The 24,422-nt window shown below is 38.8% G+C and overlaps 3 protein-coding genes and 1 long non-coding RNA gene across 9 annotated transcripts; all 4 read left to right on the top strand.

Moving 5' to 3' along the window:
• The first annotated feature begins 6,331 nt into the window (after positions 1-6,331).
• On the top strand, positions 6,332-10,802 carry sult2st2 (sulfotransferase family 2, cytosolic sulfotransferase 2). Its single transcript, XM_026352257.1, has 6 exons — positions 6,332-7,713; positions 8,223-8,434; positions 8,541-8,667; positions 8,770-8,864; positions 8,954-9,134; positions 9,312-10,802. Exons 1-6 carry the CDS (start codon positions 7,575-7,577, stop codon positions 9,434-9,436), a joined length of 879 nt encoding a protein of 292 aa, XP_026208042.1. The 5' UTR covers positions 6,332-7,574; the 3' UTR covers positions 9,437-10,802.
• A 196-nt stretch (positions 10,803-10,998) lies between these two features.
• On the top strand, positions 10,999-15,737 carry LOC113155939. 2 transcript variants are annotated; one of them, XM_026350692.2, is made up of 8 exons: positions 10,999-11,251; positions 11,372-11,692; positions 11,902-12,210; positions 12,397-12,445; positions 13,943-14,031; positions 14,150-14,184; positions 14,865-14,945; positions 15,070-15,737. In XM_026350692.2, exons 1-8 carry the CDS (start codon positions 11,206-11,208, stop codon positions 15,112-15,114), a joined length of 975 nt encoding a protein of 324 aa, XP_026206477.1. In that variant the 5' UTR covers positions 10,999-11,205; the 3' UTR covers positions 15,115-15,737. The 2 variants fall into 2 exon arrangements, with proteins under 2 accessions (XP_026206477.1, XP_026206476.1); XM_026350691.2 differs by having other exon boundaries at positions 15,067-15,737.
• Positions 15,738-18,983: 3,246 nt separating this feature from the next.
• On the top strand, positions 18,984-20,052 carry LOC113156832. Its single transcript, XR_003298314.1, has 3 exons — positions 18,984-19,034; positions 19,225-19,258; positions 19,512-20,052. It is a non-coding gene; the product is annotated as an uncharacterized LOC113156832 (long non-coding RNA).
• A 1,498-nt stretch (positions 20,053-21,550) lies between these two features.
• LOC113156831 lies at positions 21,551-24,038 on the top strand. Of its 5 annotated transcripts, none has more exons than XM_026352182.1 (9): positions 21,551-21,659; positions 21,734-22,055; positions 22,166-22,485; positions 22,658-22,718; positions 23,127-23,224; positions 23,337-23,371; positions 23,587-23,610; positions 23,703-23,777; positions 23,870-24,038. In XM_026352182.1, the coding sequence occupies exons 1-9, from the start codon at positions 21,614-21,616 to the stop codon at positions 23,912-23,914; spliced, it is 1,026 nt and encodes a 341-aa protein (XP_026207967.1). In that variant the 5' UTR covers positions 21,551-21,613; the 3' UTR covers positions 23,915-24,038. The 5 variants fall into 5 exon arrangements, with proteins under 5 accessions (XP_026207967.1, XP_026207966.1, XP_026207969.1 ...); XM_026352181.1 differs by having other exon boundaries at positions 23,584-23,610; XM_026352186.1 differs by lacking the exon at positions 21,551-21,659 and having other exon boundaries at positions 21,881-22,054; positions 22,176-22,485; positions 23,584-23,610.
• Positions 24,039-24,422: the final 384 nt, after the last annotated feature.

The raw sequence follows: 24,422 nt of genomic DNA, 5'->3' as shown, positions 1-24,422 counted from the left end.
AAAAAGTCAGAGTTAAAGAGACCCCTTTTACCTCTTACATTGTGTAAAAGGTCATTTTTCTTTGAGCAGTGCTCTTTACAGTGCAGCTTAAATTCTACATAGTCATCATTAGTATTCTGTGTTAGAGCCATTAGAAAACGTTGGGCCAGCTCTGCTACTTTCATTTGATGAAAGCCTCACTTATTGTTCCATTACGCGTTATCTTGTGGACTCAGAAATGAGGCTCAAGCAAAGTAAACAAATATTACACACACTCATAAACACATAGTAAACATGAAATCAGACCATCTCAGTTTCTCTTTTGTCACACATACACACACTTGCTATGACTCATGTAATACTCGAAATTTTAAACCATCAAATGGTCACGACTTACAAACTGAGACACAAAGGGTGTGTAAGTGAAGTCTGCTGCAAGTAAGCATATGTAAAAAAAAAATGCAGCATGTCCCTTCACCACACACTTTGGCCGCGCAGAGGTCACGCAGCCAGCTGCTGCTGCTGGTTTGCACTAATTGGCTGGGTTTTCTGGATTTCTCTATTTTAGGCAAATATTATAGACAGATTTTCCTCATCAGACCATAATTTGATAACAGAGTTGTTGAAGAGAGTTTTCTCATAGAAAAGTTCAAGCTACAAAAAGACTGTTTATACTGGCACATGGTTAAATTATTAAATTAACATTTGAAGGAGGCATTTTTAATGCTTTATTCACAAAGGGACAGTAGATTGGTAAACATTTCTATACTGTAAATGAGCCTGAGATAGCCAAAGGGCAGTGTTTATCTGTAGTCACAAAAGAACACATGACATAATTTAATACAAACATAAAGTACCAGGCATTAAATATAATGATATTCATTTCCAAGTACTAGAGAGCCTCCAGGCAGATGCCAAATATGACTTGATTAGCCATTTAGTACTGAGGGAACAGAAAATCGCTGGCCATGCAACTGCTTGCCAGCCATTTGTTCCATTATTTCTGAACCCTCACAAATGGGTGTGGGGGGTGCTGCCTAAGAATGGCTGTAATTCTGTATAGTTGATGCTACTTTGTTGCTGCATCACTTTTGACTTAATAGTATAATAGAAATATTGCAGTGCAATGTGGCAGACTCCGTTAAAGGGGGCCGGCCTCACGTGTGGAAATAAAAAATGAATTCTCAGCTGACAAAGAAGGGAACTAGCCTTTTATTTTCAGGTGATTACATACTAAGAAGTTGAAAATACAATGAAGACTATGACTAGGAAGTTGCAAATGTTAATGTTATATGTTATATGTTATATACAACTGCAAATATGAGTTTAAGGTGAATTCAGTAAATACTGATTACATCATCTGCCACATGACATTATGATGTAGTGCAGGATGGAAAATCCAGCTCCTTACAATACACATAGAAGAAACATATACAATAGCACCACTTGCTGGTGATTAAAGGAAAATTAATCCCAATCCAGGATCTTAAAAGTGTATCAGGTGATCTGATAAAAGAAATGTGCCAGGTTGTATGTTAGGAATCCCCAATTTCATCAGTCTTTGTAAATCACTGATTTATGTACATGTATCTTGTTGCCTCTTTTGCTTTGTGGTTTTCTATTACCAAAACCTGATGATGTAAGAGAACTCATCAATTTTCAACAGTTTCAACCATTCACGTGATACTATTCCAGAGGTATGATGTGTGTGTTATTCTCATCACTCTCTCTCTCACCCACACATACACACTACTGACTCTGCTTGCAGCTTCTTCTAGTACTAGAAGTTGCTTCCTGCAGGTTTAGTGTTTTATTGCTCGAGGGCACCTCAGTTCAAGATGATGGAGAGGGCTGAGACACTCTGCTCATGTGCTGTGTTCTAGCTGAAGACCTTTTGACCAAACACCCACAATCTCTGTTTCCACTTCCATGCCCACACTCACATATACACTGTTAACACATACTGCATGAGAGGAACAGGTTTGTCTTTGTAATTCTGAACAGAACTGATTTTATTTTAGTGGATTTTTCATGCTTTTGTAATTGAAGCTGTTAAAATGATCCAAATATTTCCACAGTGATATAACAACTGTTAAAGATGACACAAATCTACAGAGAAGGTATCACAAAGCTGCTGCTCAGCGGAAACTGAAGCTGCATTTGCTATGATTAGAATTAAATATAAAGAACAAAACTGCTTAATAGTGTTTAAATACACGAGAGGCAACGTTAGAAACTATTGACATTGTCAGTTGTGATAATGAAAACACATAAAATTGGAATTTATGAGGGTAATTGCAACATGTAACAATAGGAGCAGTCATCAGGGGCCCTCTATCCAAACATTAGGTTTTCCTTTGCCGAGAGCGCGCCTCTGTGCTCATGTGATTTGAGTTTGAACTACTGCCAGTTAGTTCCACCCCTGCTACAGCCAGATGAGCCGACAGGTTCATGAGTACAAATGAAGCCTCTCTGAGCCACAGCAGCCGAATAATTACAGTACACATAATAACGTGATGAAGCAATAGAGAGTCACACTCGCTGGGGGTGTCAGTTGTATCCAGCTTTATTTGTGAATGCTGTTAAAAATACACAGCACGTACAGTATGTAATCCAAAAAAACTAATAGAGATAAGGAGATGGTGTACAAACAAACCACCCACTGGTTTTTAAAGCTCGGAGAAGAAACATGGCAGGGCATAATAACTATTTTTAGTTTCTCTCCTGGTTCAGTGCTTCAGATCAAAGTCCACAGTGAAGATAGAACTGTGGCAAACTGTGCACCACGACTCGGAGGTGTACTTTAATAATTACATATGTGGTACCAAATCTAATTAGGTGTCACTGTGGTTGCCTCAGGGGCTCTGCTGCTTAATTAAAACAATGGCTACAATGGTTGGGTTAGATTAGGGTTATTTTTTTACTGTTCCATTTTACAGACAGAAGCCTGTGAAATAAAAATAAATGAATACAGTGGCCCATTTTGTAAAAGCATCCATTCCACCCATCAGGGCACTTTTTCCATTTAAGAATCATGTGTTACTGTGGTTTGAACTCTTTTCCCTACACTCTCTGAAACCTCACACTGGAACATTGTTCACTTCTCTTGTAGAAATAGAAAAGCACTAAAGTAAGCGCTCATCCATTTACCACACTCTAGTATGCAGGATCAACTGAGGCAGCAGCTTTCACCCATCCACCCAGTATGCTCTGGGTGAATGGGTGAAAGGCACAGACACTGTAGAGTGGTTCCTAGTCCATTGCAATATACCAAATATAAAGTGTGTGTGTGTATGTGTGTCTTGGAACATAGTCACACTGTTGTTCACATGAGAAGTGACAGAAATGGTTTTGTGACGAATGGGGGGGAAATACTTAGTGACAGGCTATAATCTCCACCTGGTTGCGTCACCTCTTGGAAAAGTGAGACACAACAATTGACCATCGAGGATGAGAAAATGGTTGTTGTCAACGTCAGCTTGTCTGTTTTGGAAAGTTGCAGAAATTGCAACAAGGAGAAAGGAGCCTTTCCAAAGAGAGTATACCGGCCGCAAGATATCAGCATTCAAAGTTGTGGGGCTTCCAAAAGAAAATGGTTAGGTTTAGGAATTAAATGCACATTGAAAGGAATATTAGTCGCTATAATTCTTCCACCTGCACTTGCTGTCAACAAATTAATTTGGATTCTAGGACAGAGGTCACTGGGTGATTTATGAATAATTGGGCATAGGAGTCAGGTGACAGGAAAAAAACGTCCAAGTAGCTAGTATCTGTAGTTGGATAAGGAATGATAGACAGGCCTGACTAAGTAACAAACGTGAGTGACATCATCAGCAAAATGTATAAGACCAGGGCAGGAATTGTGAGACAGGCTTCATGCAGAAAGACACCACAGAATTGGACAGAGTATGCTGGTCCAAATCCAGGGGCCTGGTGCTAACCCAAATGCCAAGCACTGGAACATATTGAGCCCAAAACACACACCAAGAATTGGCAGTCATGTACAGTACAGACCTAAGCTTAGTGCAACACTAAGCTCTCTAGTTTACTGTATCTTTCAGTGAAAGGATGAAAAGATAAGTAGACGAATTAAGCTTACTATTTAATATTAATATGCATATGTAGGGTCTATTTATACTGTGCAGTCTACATATGAACTGAATGTGTAGCATACAGGAGTCATGTCTGTCTATCTCTGGAAGCATGGGATGCTTACTGGGCTCAATCATAACTCTCTTGTATTCAGTTTTATGCAGTCTTCACTCCTTACGTCTTCTTGCTGATTAGCAAGCTGTGCACTGTGGAGGATAATTAGTAAGTTTTTTTTTCCAGGTCGTCTTCAATTACAAGGTGTGAAGACTGTGAAATCCGTCTGTCAGTGCTAAGCTGCATATTTGGCATTGACTTTGGTGCTTTAAAACGAGAATAATTTACCTGTGCAGCTGTCTTACAGCAGTAGTTGAGGAAATGAGGACTAACAGCCAGTTGCTGCTGTTAATTCCTGCACAGTATGTAAAGCAGCTCTCACTGAGACACACGTCTCTAAAATAAATCTCAATTATCTTTGGTTAGAGGTTATTTATTATGCTTTAATCTTGTTGAGCGTTGCTGTTCTTCCTGCATCACACTCAAAGCTCTGCCAACGACATCCATGCGTTTTCTACCGCTTATCTCAAGTCATGTTGCAGAGGCAGTAGGTTCAGCAAAGTAGTGCAGACGTCCCCCTTCTCAGTGACGTTAATCCTACTCCAGGAACATCCAACTAGCAGTTGGATTTGCCCAGAACGGCATTGTAAATTAATAGAAATCGTCCAGGAGGCATCCTGATAAAATGCCCAAACATCACCATTTCAACCACTTGTATTAGTTGCGTCCCAAAGCCTACATTCATTACCATAAATAAGGATGGCAAAGATAGACTGATAAAGGTAACTTGGCAGTCGATATCAAATCAACGGCACTTCAGACTTCTCAAGACTTAAACCTCATGAAGCTGAAGCTGTAGCTCTGTTTTGTAATTGCTAAAATGATCAGCTCTTTAGCTGCCACTGTTAAGACTCCACGTTTATACCTAGGTGCTACCTTTTTTCTGCCTGCTGCCTGTACATAGGGTTTCTAAAGTGGGATTTTTCACTGGTCCCACTGCACAGCCTGTCTTTTTATTTTTTAATACTGCTATTTCTGCATGTTTTCCAACACAGCCTCCCTAGATTCCCCAGAATAGTTCATCTTGCCAGCGGTGAAGGCATCATCTGTCAATATTCAACACTTCTGGAGGTTTCTGGTGAATGAACATGCTGACTGTATAGATAACTTTCCTACTTGGTAAAATAGTAACAGACAGAGATAGAGATGGTGGAAGAAGGACGTGCGTTGTTTGGGAGATACAACACAGGATGGTGGTGTGTAAAATGACTATGGTGAGGAGGAAGATGAAAAGGACTAAAGCAGAGCAGAGGATGAATCAGTGCAAGTTGAAACAGGAAAAATGGTGTGTAGTTTACAGAGAAGAGGTGAGACAGGCTCTGAGTGGTTCAGGAAGTGTTTTCAGATGACTGGACAACTACAGCTAATGTGATCAGGGAGACAGAAAACATGCGTGTGAAGAAGACTTGGTGGTGAAATGAGGAAGTCTGGGTGTGTACACAAAGAAAGAGCTTAGCTAAGAAGAAGTGGACTGAAGAGGTGGGTTTGTACAGGGTGGAGAGGCAAAAAGCTAGAGATGGGAAGGATGTGCAGCAGGTTAGAGTGATTAAAGACAGGGAGGGAAATGTATTGACAGGTGCCGGGAGTGTGATGGGAAGATGGAAGGAGATCACAGAAAAGTATATTCAAGTAGTGCAGGACATGCATGACAGCTGTAAGACAGTGGTGAGGTGTGCTGTAGGTGTGACAGAGGAGTTAAAGGTGGAGGTGGGTTTGCATCAAGGATGGGCTCTGAGCCCCTTCTTGTTTGCTCTGGTGATGGACAGGCTGACAGATGAGGTTAGACAGGAATCTCCACGGACTATGATGTTCACAGATGACATTGTGATCAATGGCGAGAGCAGGGAGCAGGTGGAGGAAAATCGAGAGAGGTGGAGGTGTGCTCTGGAAAGCAGACAAATGAATGTTAGTCGCAGCAAGACTACGTGTGTGAATGGGAGGGAACCAAGTGGAACGGTGAGGTTACAGGGGGCAGAGGTAAAGAAAGTGAAGTACTTAAGAGTCAACGGGTACACTCAAATTTAAACATTGGATTTTTGCATATAATAAACTGTAAATGAACGTGTTTATGTGTAATAAAGTAAGTATTCATTTTATTCCAGATACACTGAATTGTGAATACTGAAACAACTATATAGGTGTAATACAGACATTAGTCACTAGATGGCACAAGCTCCCAGCTCTACAGCTTGGATCACACACAGAAACATGACAGAAACATACCGGGTTAATGCAGCTATTACAATGAGCTACAAATGGTAACATACAGTACATACAGAACAATTTTTTGTACAGTATCATAACCTGTAATTGTACATTACAAATGGTGGACCCCCGTTTCCCTATTCCAGGCGAGGTGACTTCAAACCAGCAGATGTGACAGCACAGATCCTACAGGGATCACAGGGACACTCGAACTCAAATTCTCGGTGGAGGCAGAAACAATGATATAGTCCTGTAAAAAATAAAAAATCTATTTGCATACATTCAGATCTGAAAACAAAAAGATAAAATTTGCTGGTAGGAACAATTTTTCGTTTTATAATTTTTTTTTTATTATTATTATTATAACCATTTACCATCTGGAACATTCATTAACCTAAATACATGTGCCACATTCATTTGAATCACTATTATGTGCAGGGCAGTTTTGAACTGCCATTGCTTTAATAATTTCAATTGGAGTTGCATGAGCTTGACTAAAACAACTTTTTAGATAAAGATTTCACTTAATTAACGTAATAATTTCTTTCATCAAACTTCAGGAAGATGTTTAATACACACAGATTGCTTCTCTAGATGTCCTAAAGGCTGTGTCTGTGGATGGGACCAGTGAACAGGTGGCACATGGGTACATTCTCTGTATTCCACACCTCAAGCACTCAAAGAGGAGGTTTCATTATTTGTGATACAATTATGGAAGTAAAGGAAAAAACTAGGATCCAGTACACATAGACAGCCTTACAGAATGAATTAACTAATTTATCAATCAATCTGATTATTCCACTGGTTATTTCATGACTCATCTTATAAATCACTGAACCATGCACCACTTCTTCTGTCTTCATAAAGAAATTAAGTAATCAGCTGTAGCCACACATCCTGCTGTGTTATTATTGATTAACCAGCTGATTACTATGATGATGATCGATACGTGTGCGGGCCAGCTTAGATCTAGCTCGCTCACCAGTGGACTACACTGTCTTTTTTCACATGTCCTAGACTTTCTTCTTGATTAAGACCGTCCTCGATCTGCAGGACAAGTCGAGCGCAGAGACCGGAAGAGACGTCGAGGGACGGGGAGACCCAACCGGTGCAGCCGAGTCCGCCCGTGGAAGCTGCGTGTGCAACCCAACTAGTGGATCTGCGGACACTGCTGCTGTTAAACGATGACGGAGGCTGAGTTGTACACTGTGTACAAAGGAGTGTACGTCCCGTCCCACCTGCACCCCCCACACAGCCTCAGATACTACGAGGAGTTCGCCTTTCGTCCCGATGACATCATCGTGGCGACGTATCCCAAGTCAGGTCAGTCACCGCCAGCGAGGACGTGTGGACACACTCCGTTATATGTGTCCTCACTGTGGAGCAGCTGAGCTTTTGATCGTTTCTCTAACATAAAAAGACGCTGAAAAGCAAATTAAAGCTGCAGCTTCAGCGACCTGACGTCGATCCGCCCTGTGCTCCGTGTTCAGTCCGAGCACAAAGGTCGAGTCGAGTTTGGAAAGTTTCTCATTGCATGTTTGAATAGTTAAATAGCGATGATACTGTATGTCCTAAGTCACACTTCCAGTCCACTCGTGGATCAGCTGGTGCAGGACAGATGTTGCACTTTCTGCTCTCTGAGTTCTTATTTCATGTCTGCACAGACAGGAAACGTCCAGTTCCCCTGGAAGAAGATTGTAACAAAAACAATAAGAGTGATGCAAAAACAACAAGAGTGATTCTAAAGCAATAAGAGCTAAATAAAAGACAGATATAATACATGTCACAATAATTATCAAGGGAAGAATAATCTGCTCTTTTCCTTTGTGCAGGGACGACTTGGATGCAGGAGATTGTTCCTCTGGTCGTGAGCGGAGGAGATCCGGCCTCTGTTGAAACTCTTCCCAACTGGGACCGTGTTCCCTGGCTGGAGGAGCAGCGGGCCTGCATCCTCAATCTAGAACAGAGGCCGTCTCCTCGCATGTTTTCCACTCACTTCCACTACAACATGATGCCGGCATCCTTCTTCGAAGTGAAGCCAAAGGTACGTTTGCCACATGCTGTACACATGTGCTGAAAACTGAACAACTACAGTAAACGCTGCGTGGCAGAGGATTAACTGATAGATGGCTGCTGTGTTGTCACTGCAGGTCATCTACGTCATGAGGAACCCCAAAGACGTGTTCACATCCTCCTATCATTATTATGACATTGCGTCCTTCCTGGTGAAACCAGGCCCGCAGAGCGAGTTCCTGGACAAGTTCCTCAACGGGAAAGGTTCTTTTCAGTGTTAGACGTCTGCTGCATACAGGAGCTCTAGTCATAATACTGATTAGAAAAAGCTGAGCTTTACTTTTGATGATTTTCATTTCCTTCTAGCTATGTTTGGCTCGTGGTTTGACCACGTGAAGGGCTGGCTGAGTGCTGACAATAAAGAACGAATAATGTACATCAGCTATGAAGAAATGATCACGGTGAGTCTTAACAACACTGCTCAGGACAGTCTGAGTCTACTAAAATCTCATTTCCTGAACGTTTCCTCCTGGGTTTCTCTGGGATGCAGGACCTGAAGGACTCCGTGGCCAGAATCGCTCAGTTCTTGGAGAAACCTCTTGATGCTGAGGTGATAGAGAAGATAGCCGACAGGTGTGTGTTCAAGAACATGAAGAAGAACAACATGTCCAACTATTCGGCAGTTCCTCGTGAATTCATGGACCAGACAAAGTCCGAATTTCTCAGAAAAGGTGCGTCTCTGTCAGCAAAAGTATAAATTCCACGTTCACTGGATGCATGGAAGTGAAGCGTGCTTACAACACTTCACTGCATTACTAACAATTTACCCACAGGGATCTGACCCTGTGCAGGACTCTGGTTTTAAATACCTTTCCTTCAGATGTAATCTGGTTCCTCTTGTGTTTCAGGAATTGTTGGAGACTGGAAAAACCTACTAACAGAGGCAGAAGCTGAGCACTTTGACGCCGTTTACAAAGACAAAATGAAGGACGTCAAGTACAAATTTGCATGGGATTTTAATGAATCAAATTAATCTGCCCTTCCTACTATGATTAATAGAAACAAATGCAAAGATGCTGTTGATTATAGATTGTTGGTAACCTTTCTTTTAAAGAAAGAATAATCCACAGTGGTCACTGAAATAACGTAAAACTGACAAAACTAAATAAAAATGTACAAAAAAATGTAATCATGAAAATCTTTAGTTTAACATGTCCCTCTTTTCTAGGAGTACCATCATTTTGTACATTCTTCTTTTGAGCCACAACTCAAAAGCAACATCTGCTTAATTGATTCATTACTATTATTATGGTTATTTTATTTATTATTAACATTATTATTATTACTACTACTTTTGTCAGTTTCATCTTATATCAGTGAACTGTGGTTTATTATTTCTTTAACGGAAGGACACCAACAATTTCCTCCACATCTGTAACTGTTAAGTGTTTTATTTGTATCAAAGACCAATCCAGATGTTTCATACAGTATTATTACCATTTAAGTAATGAATTATCATGTCAATGCACATGCTTTACCAAAAGCACTGGTAAATCGGGATTATTTTATGTTATTGCTTAACTTTCTAATTTTTACCTATGTACCAAGTTCCATTCATCTGAAAAATAAAATGCAATTACAAGTTAGAATTTGTGCTAAATGGAGAGCAGAGAGTTTGACAGTGGAGGCTCAGACCCTGCTGGATTCTTGTAGTACACCTGCACTACATTTACACAATACACTATACAATACATTACAGTAGGTACATTTGTCCACTGGGTCTACTTTGCATTTCCCCTCAATTTCTCAGGGGTCTTAGCACTTGGGCCTGCCAGTTTGACGTAGCTCAGTGGCTACTGCTATTAGTGGGACAGACCAAATGTCTTCAGTGTACAGTAAACACAAATGCGGTTCCTGTACCATTCCAACCTCTGATGTGATAATCAAGTTTCTGTCTATCAAATTTTACATTTAAATGGAGGTGTTCCCCTAAACGTGTTCCCCTTAAATGTTGTTTGATACGTTATTACCTGAGTTGGGCCTCAGCTTGTGCCTCTCAAATATGAAATTACATTCAGATCACACAGATGACTTGATGATTACCCCTAAAATTAATTCATGGCAAACTTTTTCTATTCTCAATTTCTACTCAATTCTGGATTTCCAAGTCCTCATACACGCTTCTGTCAGTATTAAATTAGTATTTCACTATTAGATTCAGCAATACTGACTGAAAAAACATTGTGAAAACCTACTTTTGTAACTGGCCTCCAACATGACCAATTGACACATGTAGACTATCCCTGTTAGCTGATTCGCCTATTCTGTTACAAGCTATGTGATTGGATCTCCCACCCTGGCCTTCTTAAGAGTTGTAGAAACTGAATAAACTGAATAGAATATTGTAAAAAAAAAAAAAAAAAATCACATTTAAATATTATTTGTAAATGTTTGCATGATATGTTTCTGTTTTAAAACTTGAAGTTTCAGGTTTAAGTAAATGGAATCTTGAAATCTTATTTTGAAAAGTTGTAATCACATTTTTTCAGTTTTAAAACCATATTGTTTTTACTTTCAACATGCATTTTCAAACATTCAGCTCCTAGTGTCAGTGTTGCCAGTTTTAATCCTGTTTTCACCTCATACTTTTTCAAAATCTGTGATAATTCTATAGATAATAACACCATATCTATATATGTGTAATGTAACTGCTTTAATGTAGAAGAAAGAGCGCCGTTAACCACTAAGGAAGTTGCACCACAGTTTCTTGTCAGTCTTGTTTGTCTCTGTTCACTCTCTAACATGTCTGTTCATTTCAGCATCGCTCTCTTCTTCACTGGACTCACAGGTCAGTTCTCTATGTGTGTGCTGCTTATGGTAGAAGATGATATGACTGTAATTACAATGAAAACTGTTTCTTTTATTGTTGACTAATAATCTAATGTCAGTAACATGGTTCTTGTTGCAGGACTTCACAGCATAACTACAGTCAGTGAAGTGTCAGTGAAGGCTGGAGGCTCCATCTCAATCCCATGTCTCTATGACTCTAAGTACACACATCATGTCAAATACTTGTGTAGAGGACACAAATGGGTGACCTGTTCATACACAGTTAAAACAGATGAAGCAGGATCTTCACAAAGGTTTTCTATCTCTGATGACAAAGACCAAAGAATCTTCACTGTCACTATTAATAACCTGACGGATGATGACTCTCATTACTGGTGTATTGTTGAGATAAAAGATGGTTCAGATGTTGGGAAATATTTTAGGTTGTCAGTCACCAGAGGTAAGAACTTTTAGGGTATCTTTAACCACATTGCAACCGCTAGTATTTAAAAAAATCTTTCTAATCTAAAGAGGATCAATACGTAAAATCATAAAATTAAAATCAGTCAGTACTTAGAATAAATATAAAAGCTGCAATCTACCAGATGAGACTGGGAAAAAGATGATACAGTTATACGACTGAACACAATTAATTTGATCTCTCTCGAGGTTCCCCTCTGCTCTATGTGGATCATCAGGAGATGACTGGATTTAATGGAGATGATGTAACCATCAGCTGTTACCATAGTATCTCTGGAGAAGGTGGTTGGTGCAGGCTGGGGGGGTCCTGTGTGATGGAGTCGTCTGGATCAATAGATGGAACAACAGTGATCATCAATGTCAACGTCCCCGGTGCTTTCACGGTGACTATGAGAGGACTGAGGACAGAGAGCAGCGGCTGGTATTTCTGTGTCAAAGGAGACCTACAGATGCCCGTACATCTAACTGTCAATGAAAAACAAGAGAGACCTAGTACTAGTGGGTATCAAACTACTCATGATGTCAAGAAATTATAAGAAAAGTATTACAAGATATTGCTAATAAACATTTGCCATTTGAGGGTGTTAGTAATAATCTCCCTTTAACATAGATGGCATAATTGTGTTAATTGCTGTGCTATAACTCTGGTAATCATTGTGTTGTTTCACATTGCTACACTTACAGCAGCTAGAATCTCTACTATTCTGGGACCAGGACAACGCAACTACCACAAGTATGTTGCATTTGCACACACACGATTTAAATGCATACATTTAGTTACCATCAATGGTTGTGCACAGCTCAAGTGTGGCAGCTTTGACTTTTGCCCACTTTTTAAACTCTAACACACAAAACAAATCAGACTTTCAATCCTTATTTCTACAGAATTCTACAACAATGTCCTCATTTTGACAAAGTAAAGGAGGATTGTTAGAAATGTTTTCACATTTTTTTTAATGTACATAAGTATTCACAGTGCTCAGTACTGTGTTAAAGCACATTTAGCAACAATTACAGCCTCCAGTCGTATATATGATGCTACAAGATTAGCACACCTATTCTAGGGCAGTTTCTCTCATTCTTCCTTGCAATACCATTCAAGCTCCGTCATGTTGGATTGGGAGTGTCAGTGCACAGTCACTTTCAGATTTCTCCAGAGATGTTCAGTCAGATTTAAGTCACTCAAGGACATTCACAGTTGTCCCGTAGCCACTCATCTGTTATTTTGAGTCTGTGCTTAAAGTTGTTGTCCTGTTAAAATATGAGCCGTTGCCCCAGTCTGAGGTCCAGAGCACACTGTAACAGGCTTTTATCAAGGATGTCTCTGTACATTGCTGCATTCATCTTTTCCTCTATCCTAACTAGTCTCCCAGTTCTTGCCCCTGAAAAACATCCCCACAGCCTGATGCTGCCGCCACCATGTTTCACTGTAGGGATGGTATTGGCCAGGTGCTGAGCAGTGCCTGGTTTCATCCAGACATGACGCTTGGCATTCAGGCCAAGGAGTTTAATCTTTGTTTCATCAGACCAGAGAATCTTGTTTCTCATGCTCTGAGAGTCCTTCAGGTGCATTTGGGCTGTCATGTGCCTTTTACAGGCCTGATCGGTGGAGTGCTGCAGAGATGATTGTTCTTCTGTCATTATGAGGTATTGTTTGTATTTTGAGAAAAAGAATGAATTTAATCCATTTAGGAATATGGCTGTAACATAACAAAATGTGGAAAAAGTTAGTGTGTCTGCAACTAGACAGTTAGCCAGCATAACATGTAACATACCCCCAAAACTACAGCTTCAGCAGAGATCAGAGACTTCTGGTTTGTACCTTGGACATAGCACCTTCACTGAGTCTCCTCTCCAAAATCCCAAACCCTCAATCATCTGCCACTCCAAGCACCAATCCCTAGCACATAAATTCAGCAAGTCCTCAGATGGAGCTGCAAAGGAATCCATCAACGTGAGCTACTATGATTTACCTTTAGAGGAATGGAATGCACAGGATAAACACACTGCCTGCTACTACCTGCCAAACCAAACACTGAACCAAGCTCAGTCCAAGTCTCCATGAGGTGAACTGTAACTGTAGCCGTGTCACGTATTGGAACAGATAGTTCAAAAGTATTTCTAATAACTGCGTTAACACTACAAAAACAACAAATCTCAGAGTAGTACAACAAAAATATCATAGCAAGAAAAGTAAAAGGAAACATTCAACTAACAACCTTTCTTACAGCGCTTCCATCTATGCTTTGGGTTTTACCCTCCCTTTGGTGATCCTCATCACGGTGGTCTTGATCATCTGGGTTTTGATGAAGCAATTCAGTGAGTCTGTTCTGTGCTTTTGTAAACTTAGTTTCTCAGTATTTAGTTGTTACATGTTTGTATTAGAAATGTAGACGTGTGAAAGTCAGTAACAGGAACTTTACCGTTTTACTTTTAGATCTAAATGTAGCACAGTCATCAGCTGCTGCAGTGGTAAGACAGTTTTTTTTTTTTTTTCTCTTTTCTCTACCAAAGACGTCTATGAGTGTTTGCAGTGCAGTATTTAACACTGTTGACTCAAACTGAGATGGTTCTATATTTAATTTGCAGGTGCAAGTAAACTTTGTAAAAAAAATACCTCAACACTGCTGTCTCATCACCTCTTCCTTTTATTGTATAATAAGACAGTATGAACATGCACTTTGTTTTGTGCTGAGGAAGAATTGTTGTGGTTAATTTGCTGTCATAAAAGAGGAATTAGGTATGGGAAGTTGTGAACAGTGTATTTTCATTCTTTATCTAGGTATGGTAACAGAACCAATACAATGGTGTAAATATTGCTTACATGAGGCTAAGTATAAGCAGTCATATTTGTGGATCATATAAATTGCATTAGTTTATATGCTAAGCACATCTTCAAAGCAGCTTGTAATGTGTCTTGTTGTTTTAAAACCACACTTATAAAATGTAAGTCACAAGCACAAATATTTACTTTATAGATTTTTTTATTACTAATAAGAACTCAATTCAACTTGTCTGTGATCAAAACTTTATAATTATCATGCCGATTCTTCACAATGTGATATAACCATACCCTAAAAGAAAGCACTCATTTCAAACTGTTAAGATGAATACTCATATGTATTTCTACTAATCTTCTATCTCTCACGCAGGCAATACGTGATGAGAGTGATGTAGATGTGAATGTCACATATAGTCCTGTGATCACCACAAGTCATCAAGCTCAAGAGACGGTAAATATTAAGAGGCTTGAGCTTTGAACAAGTTTTTTTTTTTTTTTTTTTTTCTGACCACATTTTATTGTAAGTCACCTTTTGTTTTTTAAATCTTTGTTCTTGTCCTTTTGTTCTCCAGCAGGTCAAAGATGAGGCTGTTACATATAGTGCGCTGGCTTTCCAATAAATAAATATATGAAAATGCTGTGTTATGTATTTGTTGATCACTGTTTTCTTTTTTATGAGAAAGTCTAAATGTCTCTTGTCTGCTGTGATCTTCATGTATCATTTTTGAAAGTTGCTCGCTTTTATTTTTCCCATTAGAGAATGCTTTAAATAAGTGCTTACTTGTTTAATACATACAAACCTACTGTGTTGCAGCACATGAACATTCTTGCACAGAAATAACAGAAGAATGCTTAAAATGTAAATAGACAAACGCTCCACTACTAGTAGATGTGTTGAAATTGTGTTAATTAACTTTTGATGCACTGTTTGATTCTGTGTGTTTGTGTCATGGTGATGTCATGAAGGGAAAAATTGAGTTTGAATGCATTTAGTCAATGTAATCTGCCAACATCAGCTGTTAATATAACATAAATATACAGCACGTTCTGTCAGATGTCAGAGACAGATATCGATAGTGGACCTAATATTATGTAGCCAAATTTAACATAGATCATTTATTTCATTTAGAGTAAAATATCGTTTACAGGTCTTTTTGATGCATTTATAACTGTAACAATGTTTTGTTGTTTGTATATTAGCTACAGATTTGACAGGGTGCTGCTAAGATCTAAAACATTAAAATCATACCTACACTGTAAAAGGTAACACGTGTTTTCTTAAAATCTATCAGTATGCTTTACTTATATGTCTTTATCCTGTTGATTTCACTAACATATTGTGAGTAATGTCCTCCTTCTACATAATACTTAACATTAGTTAGGTGAGTGGACTTCCAGGAGAGAAAAGCAAACTGAGTTCTGCACATGTGCAGTAAAGCAGCAGCATTTTAGTAGTATTTATACTGATTTAAACATATTCTATGCCAGAAAGCAAGTATATATATAAGATAATGTTGGTTGCAGTATTGGGGACTGTTAAACGATTCCTTTAACGCGTAAGTATTTATATAGTATGGCTGAGTTTTACTTTGATAAAGGTAATAGGTTTAATCGTGTGAAGACTTTCCTGCTTTTTTGACTGGCTATGGAGGAATTCAAGTTCAATGATGTAAAAAATAATATCTAAACTATTTCTGTATATCACATCTACCATTGCTGGTGCCATAACGCACAGAACCATATGCTTTGCTGCTTCTCAGAAGCAGTTCATCCGGCTGCATGCTAAGTGCAGCCGGATTGAACTGCACTAAAGGTAAAAGATCTCACAGAACATATCATTTGAGATGTCATCATAGTGTTTGGGGTCTGACTGGTTCAGCATGTGCAACCTCAGCCCCAGAGACACAGGATATAATAATGAAACCTTTGCTTTGATGACCTCTCTTCTGTATAATCACCTACAGTACAAATGTTACTGCTGCAATCTTTTATGTCAATAGAGGAGCTAGTGATTACATTTTATTTAGAGAGTTATTTCTGTCTCTGCTACATTCATCTACACACAAATGCACACATATAACACAATATTGTGAGTAAGAGCGATAACTGAATTAGAGATAATTAGACCCACAGCCCAAAGTCACTTCGGTAGGGGAACTCTAAATAGTTCATAGCTGTCAATGTGAGTAAATCAATGTGTGAATGGTTGCCTGATAGTTCTCTAGAAGAGGATCTTTGACACCCTATACAAGAGGGGTAAGCTGCAGAAGGTCATCGCTGAAAGCACAAGAACTGTTGCTACAACTGTTGCATGCTGGGTATCAAGCCACTCGGGAACATGAGACGTGTCTTATCTAGGCTGGTCGACTGTGTTTCATCAAGTCCAAAGTCAATGCAGTTGCCTGCCAGGAGATTTTGCAACACTTAATGCTGGCAAGCCTTATATAGATGCTGATTTCCTTTTCCAGGAGGACTAAGCACCAGTCCATAGTGCTAAAACTAACATGGTTTGTCAACCATGACATTACTGTGTTTGACTGGCGGCCGGCCAAAAAAAATACAGTCCAATCCTCAATTATCAGATCTCTTGAACTGACAAAAGTAAACTATTAGAATAGGATGAGAGTAATGACTTATGTTCTGGGTGATTCCAAAATGAGCAAGTGAATTGGTAACAGTAGAAAAAGAATGTCCAACCAATAAAATGCACAGAATATAAATGTTTTCAGGAGGTCATCTTTCTTATTTCTCTCAGAAACCTCACTTCCTTTCATGAGGTATGGAATTGAAAAAGGGAAGTTTGATCTTCTATCTTTAAAACAAAGCTGAAGTCTTTCCATCCTGTACACTCAAACAGATAAGATCATCTTTTCTGAACTGTATGATACAAGTACACATCAGTTTATTATGTCTGTTATTTATTATTACAAACAATAGTTTAAAAATATATTAATTCATTCATACACTGGATTCCTCACTCAGCCACATAAACATTATTACAATCCTCAACACCCTATAAACCATTAAATAATACAGATGACTAGTGAGTGTGATATGTGGAGGTTGTCCTCTATGACCTCTATGCCAACAGTAGCTTCAGATCCCTGCGCTGTTACTGGGGACTTGATATGAACAACTTCTTCCTCTTTAAATTTAGCTATTTAGTGCTGATAGATACATTAACTGTGCAGGGCCACAGGACTAAACAAAAGGGTTATGACGATGTGCTGACATTCCCCATTAGATATTCACACCGCACTGCTTCTTGTAGTAACACCACCAGCTGCTCTGCAGCACAGATATCAAGACAGTGACTTTTGCAAAGGGCCATTAAAGCTCCACTAGACTGAAATACCTGTAGTGTCTGTTTTTCATGATAAAGTGATAAACTGTGATCTAACTAGAGTTTTGTAAACTCCACCAAAGGTTTGTCAATGTATCAAATCTGAATTTGGAAACAAAACTGTTAAAATCTAGTATTTAAATGTTTCTTATGCTGGCGTCATACTGTGTGAGATGCGGTGAACTGCAACTGCCTCATGATAGACGGAAGAGAATTAAGGAATAAGGAAGTAAGAAAATTGTTGTCACTGTGTGTTGGTCCTTGTTTTTACTTGTCTGACTCTGTTCACTCATTACCATGTCTGTTCATCTCAGCATCGTTCTCCTCTTCACCGGACTCACAGGTCAGTTCTCTATGTCAGAAGATGGTTGTCAGCTGAGTAATAATCTAATGTCAGTAACATGGTTCTTGTTGCAGGACTTCACAGCATAACTACAGTCAGTGAAGTGTCAGTGAAGGCTGGAGGCTCCATCTCAATCCCATGTCTCTATGAGTCAGAACACACACAGTCATGTCAAATACTTGTGTAGAGGACACAAATGGGTGACCTGTTCATTCACAGTTAAAACAGATGAAGCAGGAACTTCCGACAAGTTGTTCATCTCTGATGACGAAGACCAAAGAATCTTCACTGTCACTATTAATGATCTGACGGATGAAGACTCTCATTACTGGTGTGCTGTGGAGGTAAAAGATGGTCCAGATGTTGGGAAAAATTTTAAGTTGTCAGTCGCCAGAGGTAAGAACCTTTAAAGTAACTTTAAGCACATTTTAAATCCTCTAATCTTTTAAGAACAAATGTAAAAGTTGCTTATTTTAGTTATTTATCTTTGGGGTTTTTTTTTTTTTTTTTTTTTTTCCATCAAGGTTCCCTTCAGCTCTATGTGCATAATCAGGAGATGACTGGATTTAATGGAGATGATGTAACCATCAGCTGTTACCATAGTATCTCTGGAGAAGGTGGTTGGTGCAGGCTGGGGGGGTCCTGTGTGACGGAGTCGTCTGGATCAATAGATGGAACAAAAGTGATCATCAACGTAAACGTCCCCGGTGCTTTCACGGTGACTATGAGAGGACTGAGGACAGAGAGCAGCGGCTGGTATTACTGTGTCAAAGGAGACCTACAGATGCCCGTACATCTAACTGTTATTAAAAAACAGGAGAGACCTAGTACTACTGTCACAACACTTACTATTGGTGAGGCAACATAATAAAATATTCTAGAAATATTTAATTATACATATTTGTCATGTACAGCTCTTTGTGTGTTTGCTTTCTTGTTGTGTGATTGTGGTGGGTTCTATGACCAAATCTACAGCAACAAGAGGTTCAATCAACCCATAACCTACTTCTGAAACTGTGAATAACCTTTCTATTTTATCAACAGAGCCACCAACGACAGCTCAGAGTCGACAGCCCAGGTTAGCAGCCTTTCAATTGACCATTCTGTGATCATTTAAATTAGTCCAACATTTCTAAACATACATTTAAACTGACAACAGACAGTGACATAAAAATGTATTTGAAAATGTTTAACTAAGTCAACAACTTGAGACGGTGAAAAACATATGTAATATATACATATCTAATATATATATGTAGTATATGTAATAACAACATTAGAACAAACCTGTTTATGGTTATGTTTTGTATTTTTCTGTTTTTCTGTTGCAGTGTTTATGATCATCCGAAGACCTTCATCATCCGTCTTAGCTTCTTGATCTTCATTACCATTGTGGTTTTGTCTATATGCTTCACTTTTAAAAGACATTTAAATTTAGGTTCATGCTGAACTTAAATTAATAATTAATAAACTCATGTCCTGAATGTTATCCCTAAATATTCTATTGATAACTGTACACGTGCTGCACAGTTGTTAGTCAGTATCAGGAGTTTTTATTGTTTCACTTTTAAAGTGAAGATTCTCTGTACATTCTACATACACATGTTCTGAGTCGTGGTTTTTGAGAAAGACGTTGTACTGTTTTAACAATGCAGCTCAAATGACAATGATCAAATCACATTTATTCATTGCAAATATCATTTATTAGACTGTTTTATTCACAGCAACACAAATATGGAGAAACCAAAAGCAGAGCTATATTGTGCCATCTGCAGCTACAAGTTAGAACTTATTATGTGGCTTTCGTGACATTGAATGATTTTGATTTCTTTACTTTATATGCATTTTTTTATGGTTATAAAGTTTTACTTTTTGGAGAGTGCACATATTTAATGTTTTACTGAGTGTTAGATAAAAATATGTGCATGTATTTGTTCTGTAATTGACGATTTAGCTAACACGGGCTGAAAAAGGAGGCAACATTAAAAAATTAAACACAGTCATTCAGCTCAGGGAAGGTTCAGGTCAGGTAACTGCAAACCACTCAAGCATTTGTGTAATTGAAGTAATTTCTGATTTCAGACTTGCAACTGAATTAAACCACTGTTGTGTGTGCAGAGCCTTAGTGTGGTACACTCTTAAAAACATCCTACAAAGCATCAGACATCCAAAAAACTACCTGCAATAGAAACTAAAGAACAATTACAGCAAACATAAACTCCTATGTATAGTTTTCTACACATTAAATAAATGACATTTTTGTTTCTAAGTAAATCTTTTATTATCAATTCCCCACTGACAAGATGGTTGTTCAAATATTGTGTATATTTATTTATGCAGTTTCCACGGTAGAAATCTATAATTTAGTGACTTCAGTCAATTACTGTGACAACTAACTCATGTTATCTGTCCTGTTAAAATGTCACCAGTGGAACCATAAAGGTTCCCTCTAAGGATGAGCAACTTTTTTGGTTTAGGAAGATGTGTTTTATGTTCTCTGTTTTAATTATAAATACATTGCAGATATTGACGCTTGAATGAAAACTGACAATTAATTGATTTGATCTTCGTGGGGAAAAAAAGAACAAACAACAACACAGTCAGACTAAACACCGGATGAGCTATGTGAGTGTGTGACTGTGAGAAGGTAAAAGAGAAAGTCTGGAGACATCTGCTGGCAGAGGGAGGAAATGACACGGGGAAAGGAGCCGATGACGGATGCCGGCTTTGGTGATGGGGAAGAGGCCCAGGGCGTCCACTCCAACCCACTCCATAGGTGCAGGTGCTGCTGCAGCCGACCATATGAGTATTGGGCGGGCCAGCCCAGCCGGTGGAAGTGCTGCCTCGAGTGATGCACTATCTTAGGAGTTCTCAAAGTAGCCAGACGCAGCCACCACATGGACCACGGTCAGTACCCCTGTCTGGTGCCGCCTGACGTTGAGCAGCCAGGTGAAAGATGCATGGTGGGATCTAAGAATGAACCTGGTGTATCCCACTTTACTGGCATCTGTGTCCACAATGAAGGGCGTGTGCCAGGACAGGAGCATCAGTGAGGGCGGCTTTCAGCTGCTGGAAGGTCATGGAACAGGGGGCACCAAACCCACAAATAGTAATTGTGAATAAGCCCACAAAAACACACTGACCATGTCACAGCCACAGACAAAACAATATACAATATTCTATTTAGACTCTTTGACTTTATATTGTATTCACTATGGTATTTGATGTCATCATTAATGTCCTGTTATTCTAGGGTTATTTATTTTTGTATATATATATTTGATTCATCACCAAACCCGTTTACTGCAGCTGTCTTATAGCAGAAGGAGGAGCAATGTTAGTTACTGCAGCAGCTTCTTTAGTAAAACGAGGAAGCAGAAAATCTGCATCACACTGAGTTGGTCTTTGTCGTCTTGTCTGTTCACTCTCTAACATGTCTGTTCATCTCAGCATCGTTCTCCTCTTCACCGGACTCACAGGTCAGTTCTTTATGTCAGAAGATGGTTGTCAGCTGAGTAATAATCTAATGTCAGTAACGTGGTTCTTGTTGCAGGACTTCACAGCATAACTACAGTCAGTGAAGTGTCAGTGAAGGCCGGAGGCTCCATCTCAATCCCATGTCTCTATGAGTCAGAACACACACATCATGTCAAATACTTGTGTGACGGATATCATTGGGTGACCTGTTCATACACAGTTAAAACAGATCAAGCAGGATCTTCACAAAAGTTTTCTATCTCTGATGACAAAGACCAAAGAATCTTCACTGTCACTATTAATGATCTGACGGATGATGACTCTCATTACTGGTGTGTTGTTGAGATAAAAGATGGTTCAGATGTTGGGAAATATTTTAGGTTGTCAGTCACCAGAGGTAAGAACTTTTAAAGTAACTTTAAGCACATTTTAAATCCTCTAATCTTTTAAGAACAAATGTAAAAGGTGGTTATTTTACTTTTTTTCTTTTTTAATTCTCCATCGAGGTTTCCCCTCAGCTCTATGTGGATCATCAGGAGATGACTGGATTTAACGGAGGTGATGTAACCATCAACTGTTACCATAGTATCTCTGGAGAAGGTGGTTGGTGCAGGCTGGGGGGGTCCTGTGTGAAGGAGTCGTCTGGATCAATAGATGGAACAAAAGTGATCATCAACGTAAACGTCCCCGGTGTTGTCACGGTGACTATGAGAGGACTGAGGACAGAGAGCAGCGGCTGGTATTTCTGTGTCAAAGGAGACCTACAGATGCCCGTACATCTAACTGTCAATGAAAGACCTACTACTACTGCCGCGCCACTTACAACGGGTATAGTCTGAAAATAAATATTAAATTCACTAAAACATTCAATACAAATATGTGTATGTGTCCTTTCATTTTCTTTTAACATAAAAGTAATTTAAGTATGACTAAAGTTTTGTGATTTCTTGTATTTACTGTGTTCAATGAAAGCATTCAACCACTTTGTCTCATATTTCAGTACCTGTGGATCCTACGACTGATCCTGCAGCTGAGGCACCAGCTCAGAGTGACTACTACGGGTCAGAGTTCTTTGTTTTTCTTGTAAATATTTGAGCTCTGTGGCAGTTTTATGGTCAATAAAACACTTTGGTTACATCAGATAATGTACATACATTATTTTAATCATCTTATATAAGATAATAGTATAAAATGTTAATAATAATAGAATTACTAATGCTAGCTGGGGATCACTAACCGCAATATCTCAATATCAATGTCCTGCCTCCAGCACACCCCAAACAAAAAGGGGCCTGCCCCACACAGAATATTTTCCTGTGCCGGTCAAGCGCCTGCTGTGTGATGCACGTGTGAACGCACAATGTCTGGACCTGATCCTCCGGAGATAGTCCGAAGTGCATATGTGAAGATGGTTTAAGATTCTCTTAGGTATTAAACTTCTATTAATGTGTTTCAAATTTTCTCTACAGAGCCTCTATTTACCCACTGAGTCTCATGATCGCTTTGACTGTGTTGACTATCATTCTAATAGTGACCTCACTAATCTGGTTTATGTTGAAAAGATACAGTAAGTCTCTTCTGAGTTTTCATAAATCTAGTTAATCAATATTTTGTTGGTAAATACCTTTAATATGAGATGATAGAGCAAGTAAAAATGATTTTTATTGTTTCACCTTCAGGTCAAACCAAAGCTCAGTCATCAGCTTTAACAGTGGTAAGAAATGTTAATTAGTTCTTTACACTAATGCAAGACGTCTTGTGTGAAATATGGTGACGTTTAGGAACAAAGAAGCAGAGAATGGACACAAGTAAAACTCAAAAATCTCAGGATTGTACTTAGGGCGATGTGAGGTTGTATTCAATTCGTCAAACTGTTCATATTTTCAGTTAAAACTAATGTTTTACTGATGATCTTTTTTTTTTCAGCAGAGGAAGAGGAGGAGGAAGTTAAATGTAGGTCGAAAGGGCATAAAATAAATGTACACTGACACTGTAAAAGCCACACACGGTTTCACATGCATTTCTCCTTCTTCACGTTCGCACAGGCATCGCACGCTGAGGGTGATGTAGACGTCCTGTATAGATCTGTGGTTATCAAAAGACAACAAGATGTGCAGAGGGTAAATATTTTAACCCACCTGTGGGAAAAAAAGAAAAAAAATATATATATACATATTACTCGCTGAATTTTGTTCTTTCCTTTTTAAAACAGGTAGAAAGAAATGAGCAGGACGTGACATACAGCACATTGGCTTAGAATTAAATGATTAAATGTATTTCTGTTTATGTTGATTTTATTCAATGAGAAGTCTTCTTTTTTTTATTTTTTTGACGGTTTGACAGTTGATTATTCTAAAATAAACTTCTATAAGAAACTTTGACCTGGCAATTTATTACAAGTGACCTCACACTTACATCCTTACATTAAATATTTCTTCTTGCGTTTCGTTTCTTGTGTCTTGTGAAATTCTACAGCACCTGACATGTTTTAAACAAATATTTTTTACTATGATCACAGAATATGAACAGCCTACAGGGTTGGCTTTGTGAAACAAACAGCCTGACTGTGAAATTGAGTTTGACTGTGTGTGGTATTCTGGTGCTAAAGACAATGCATGATGCACAGGTGGAGGAAGGGACATATAAATAGATTGATTTATTTAAACATTCCTCAACCAGCAGGTGTTTATCTCTGCACTAAAAACACTTTTCAGTGTGGTTAAGACACAAATGTCAGTAAATAAGTCTGTATTTATGTGTGCATT

The sequence above is a fragment of the Anabas testudineus genome, chromosome 19 (genome assembly GCF_900324465.2).
Source record: "Anabas testudineus chromosome 19, fAnaTes1.2, whole genome shotgun sequence".
NCBI lineage: Eukaryota > Metazoa > Chordata > Actinopteri > Anabantiformes > Anabantidae > Anabas > Anabas testudineus.
The sequence above is the reverse complement of the archived record's forward strand: the minus strand, read 5'-3'. Positions and strand labels throughout refer to the sequence as shown.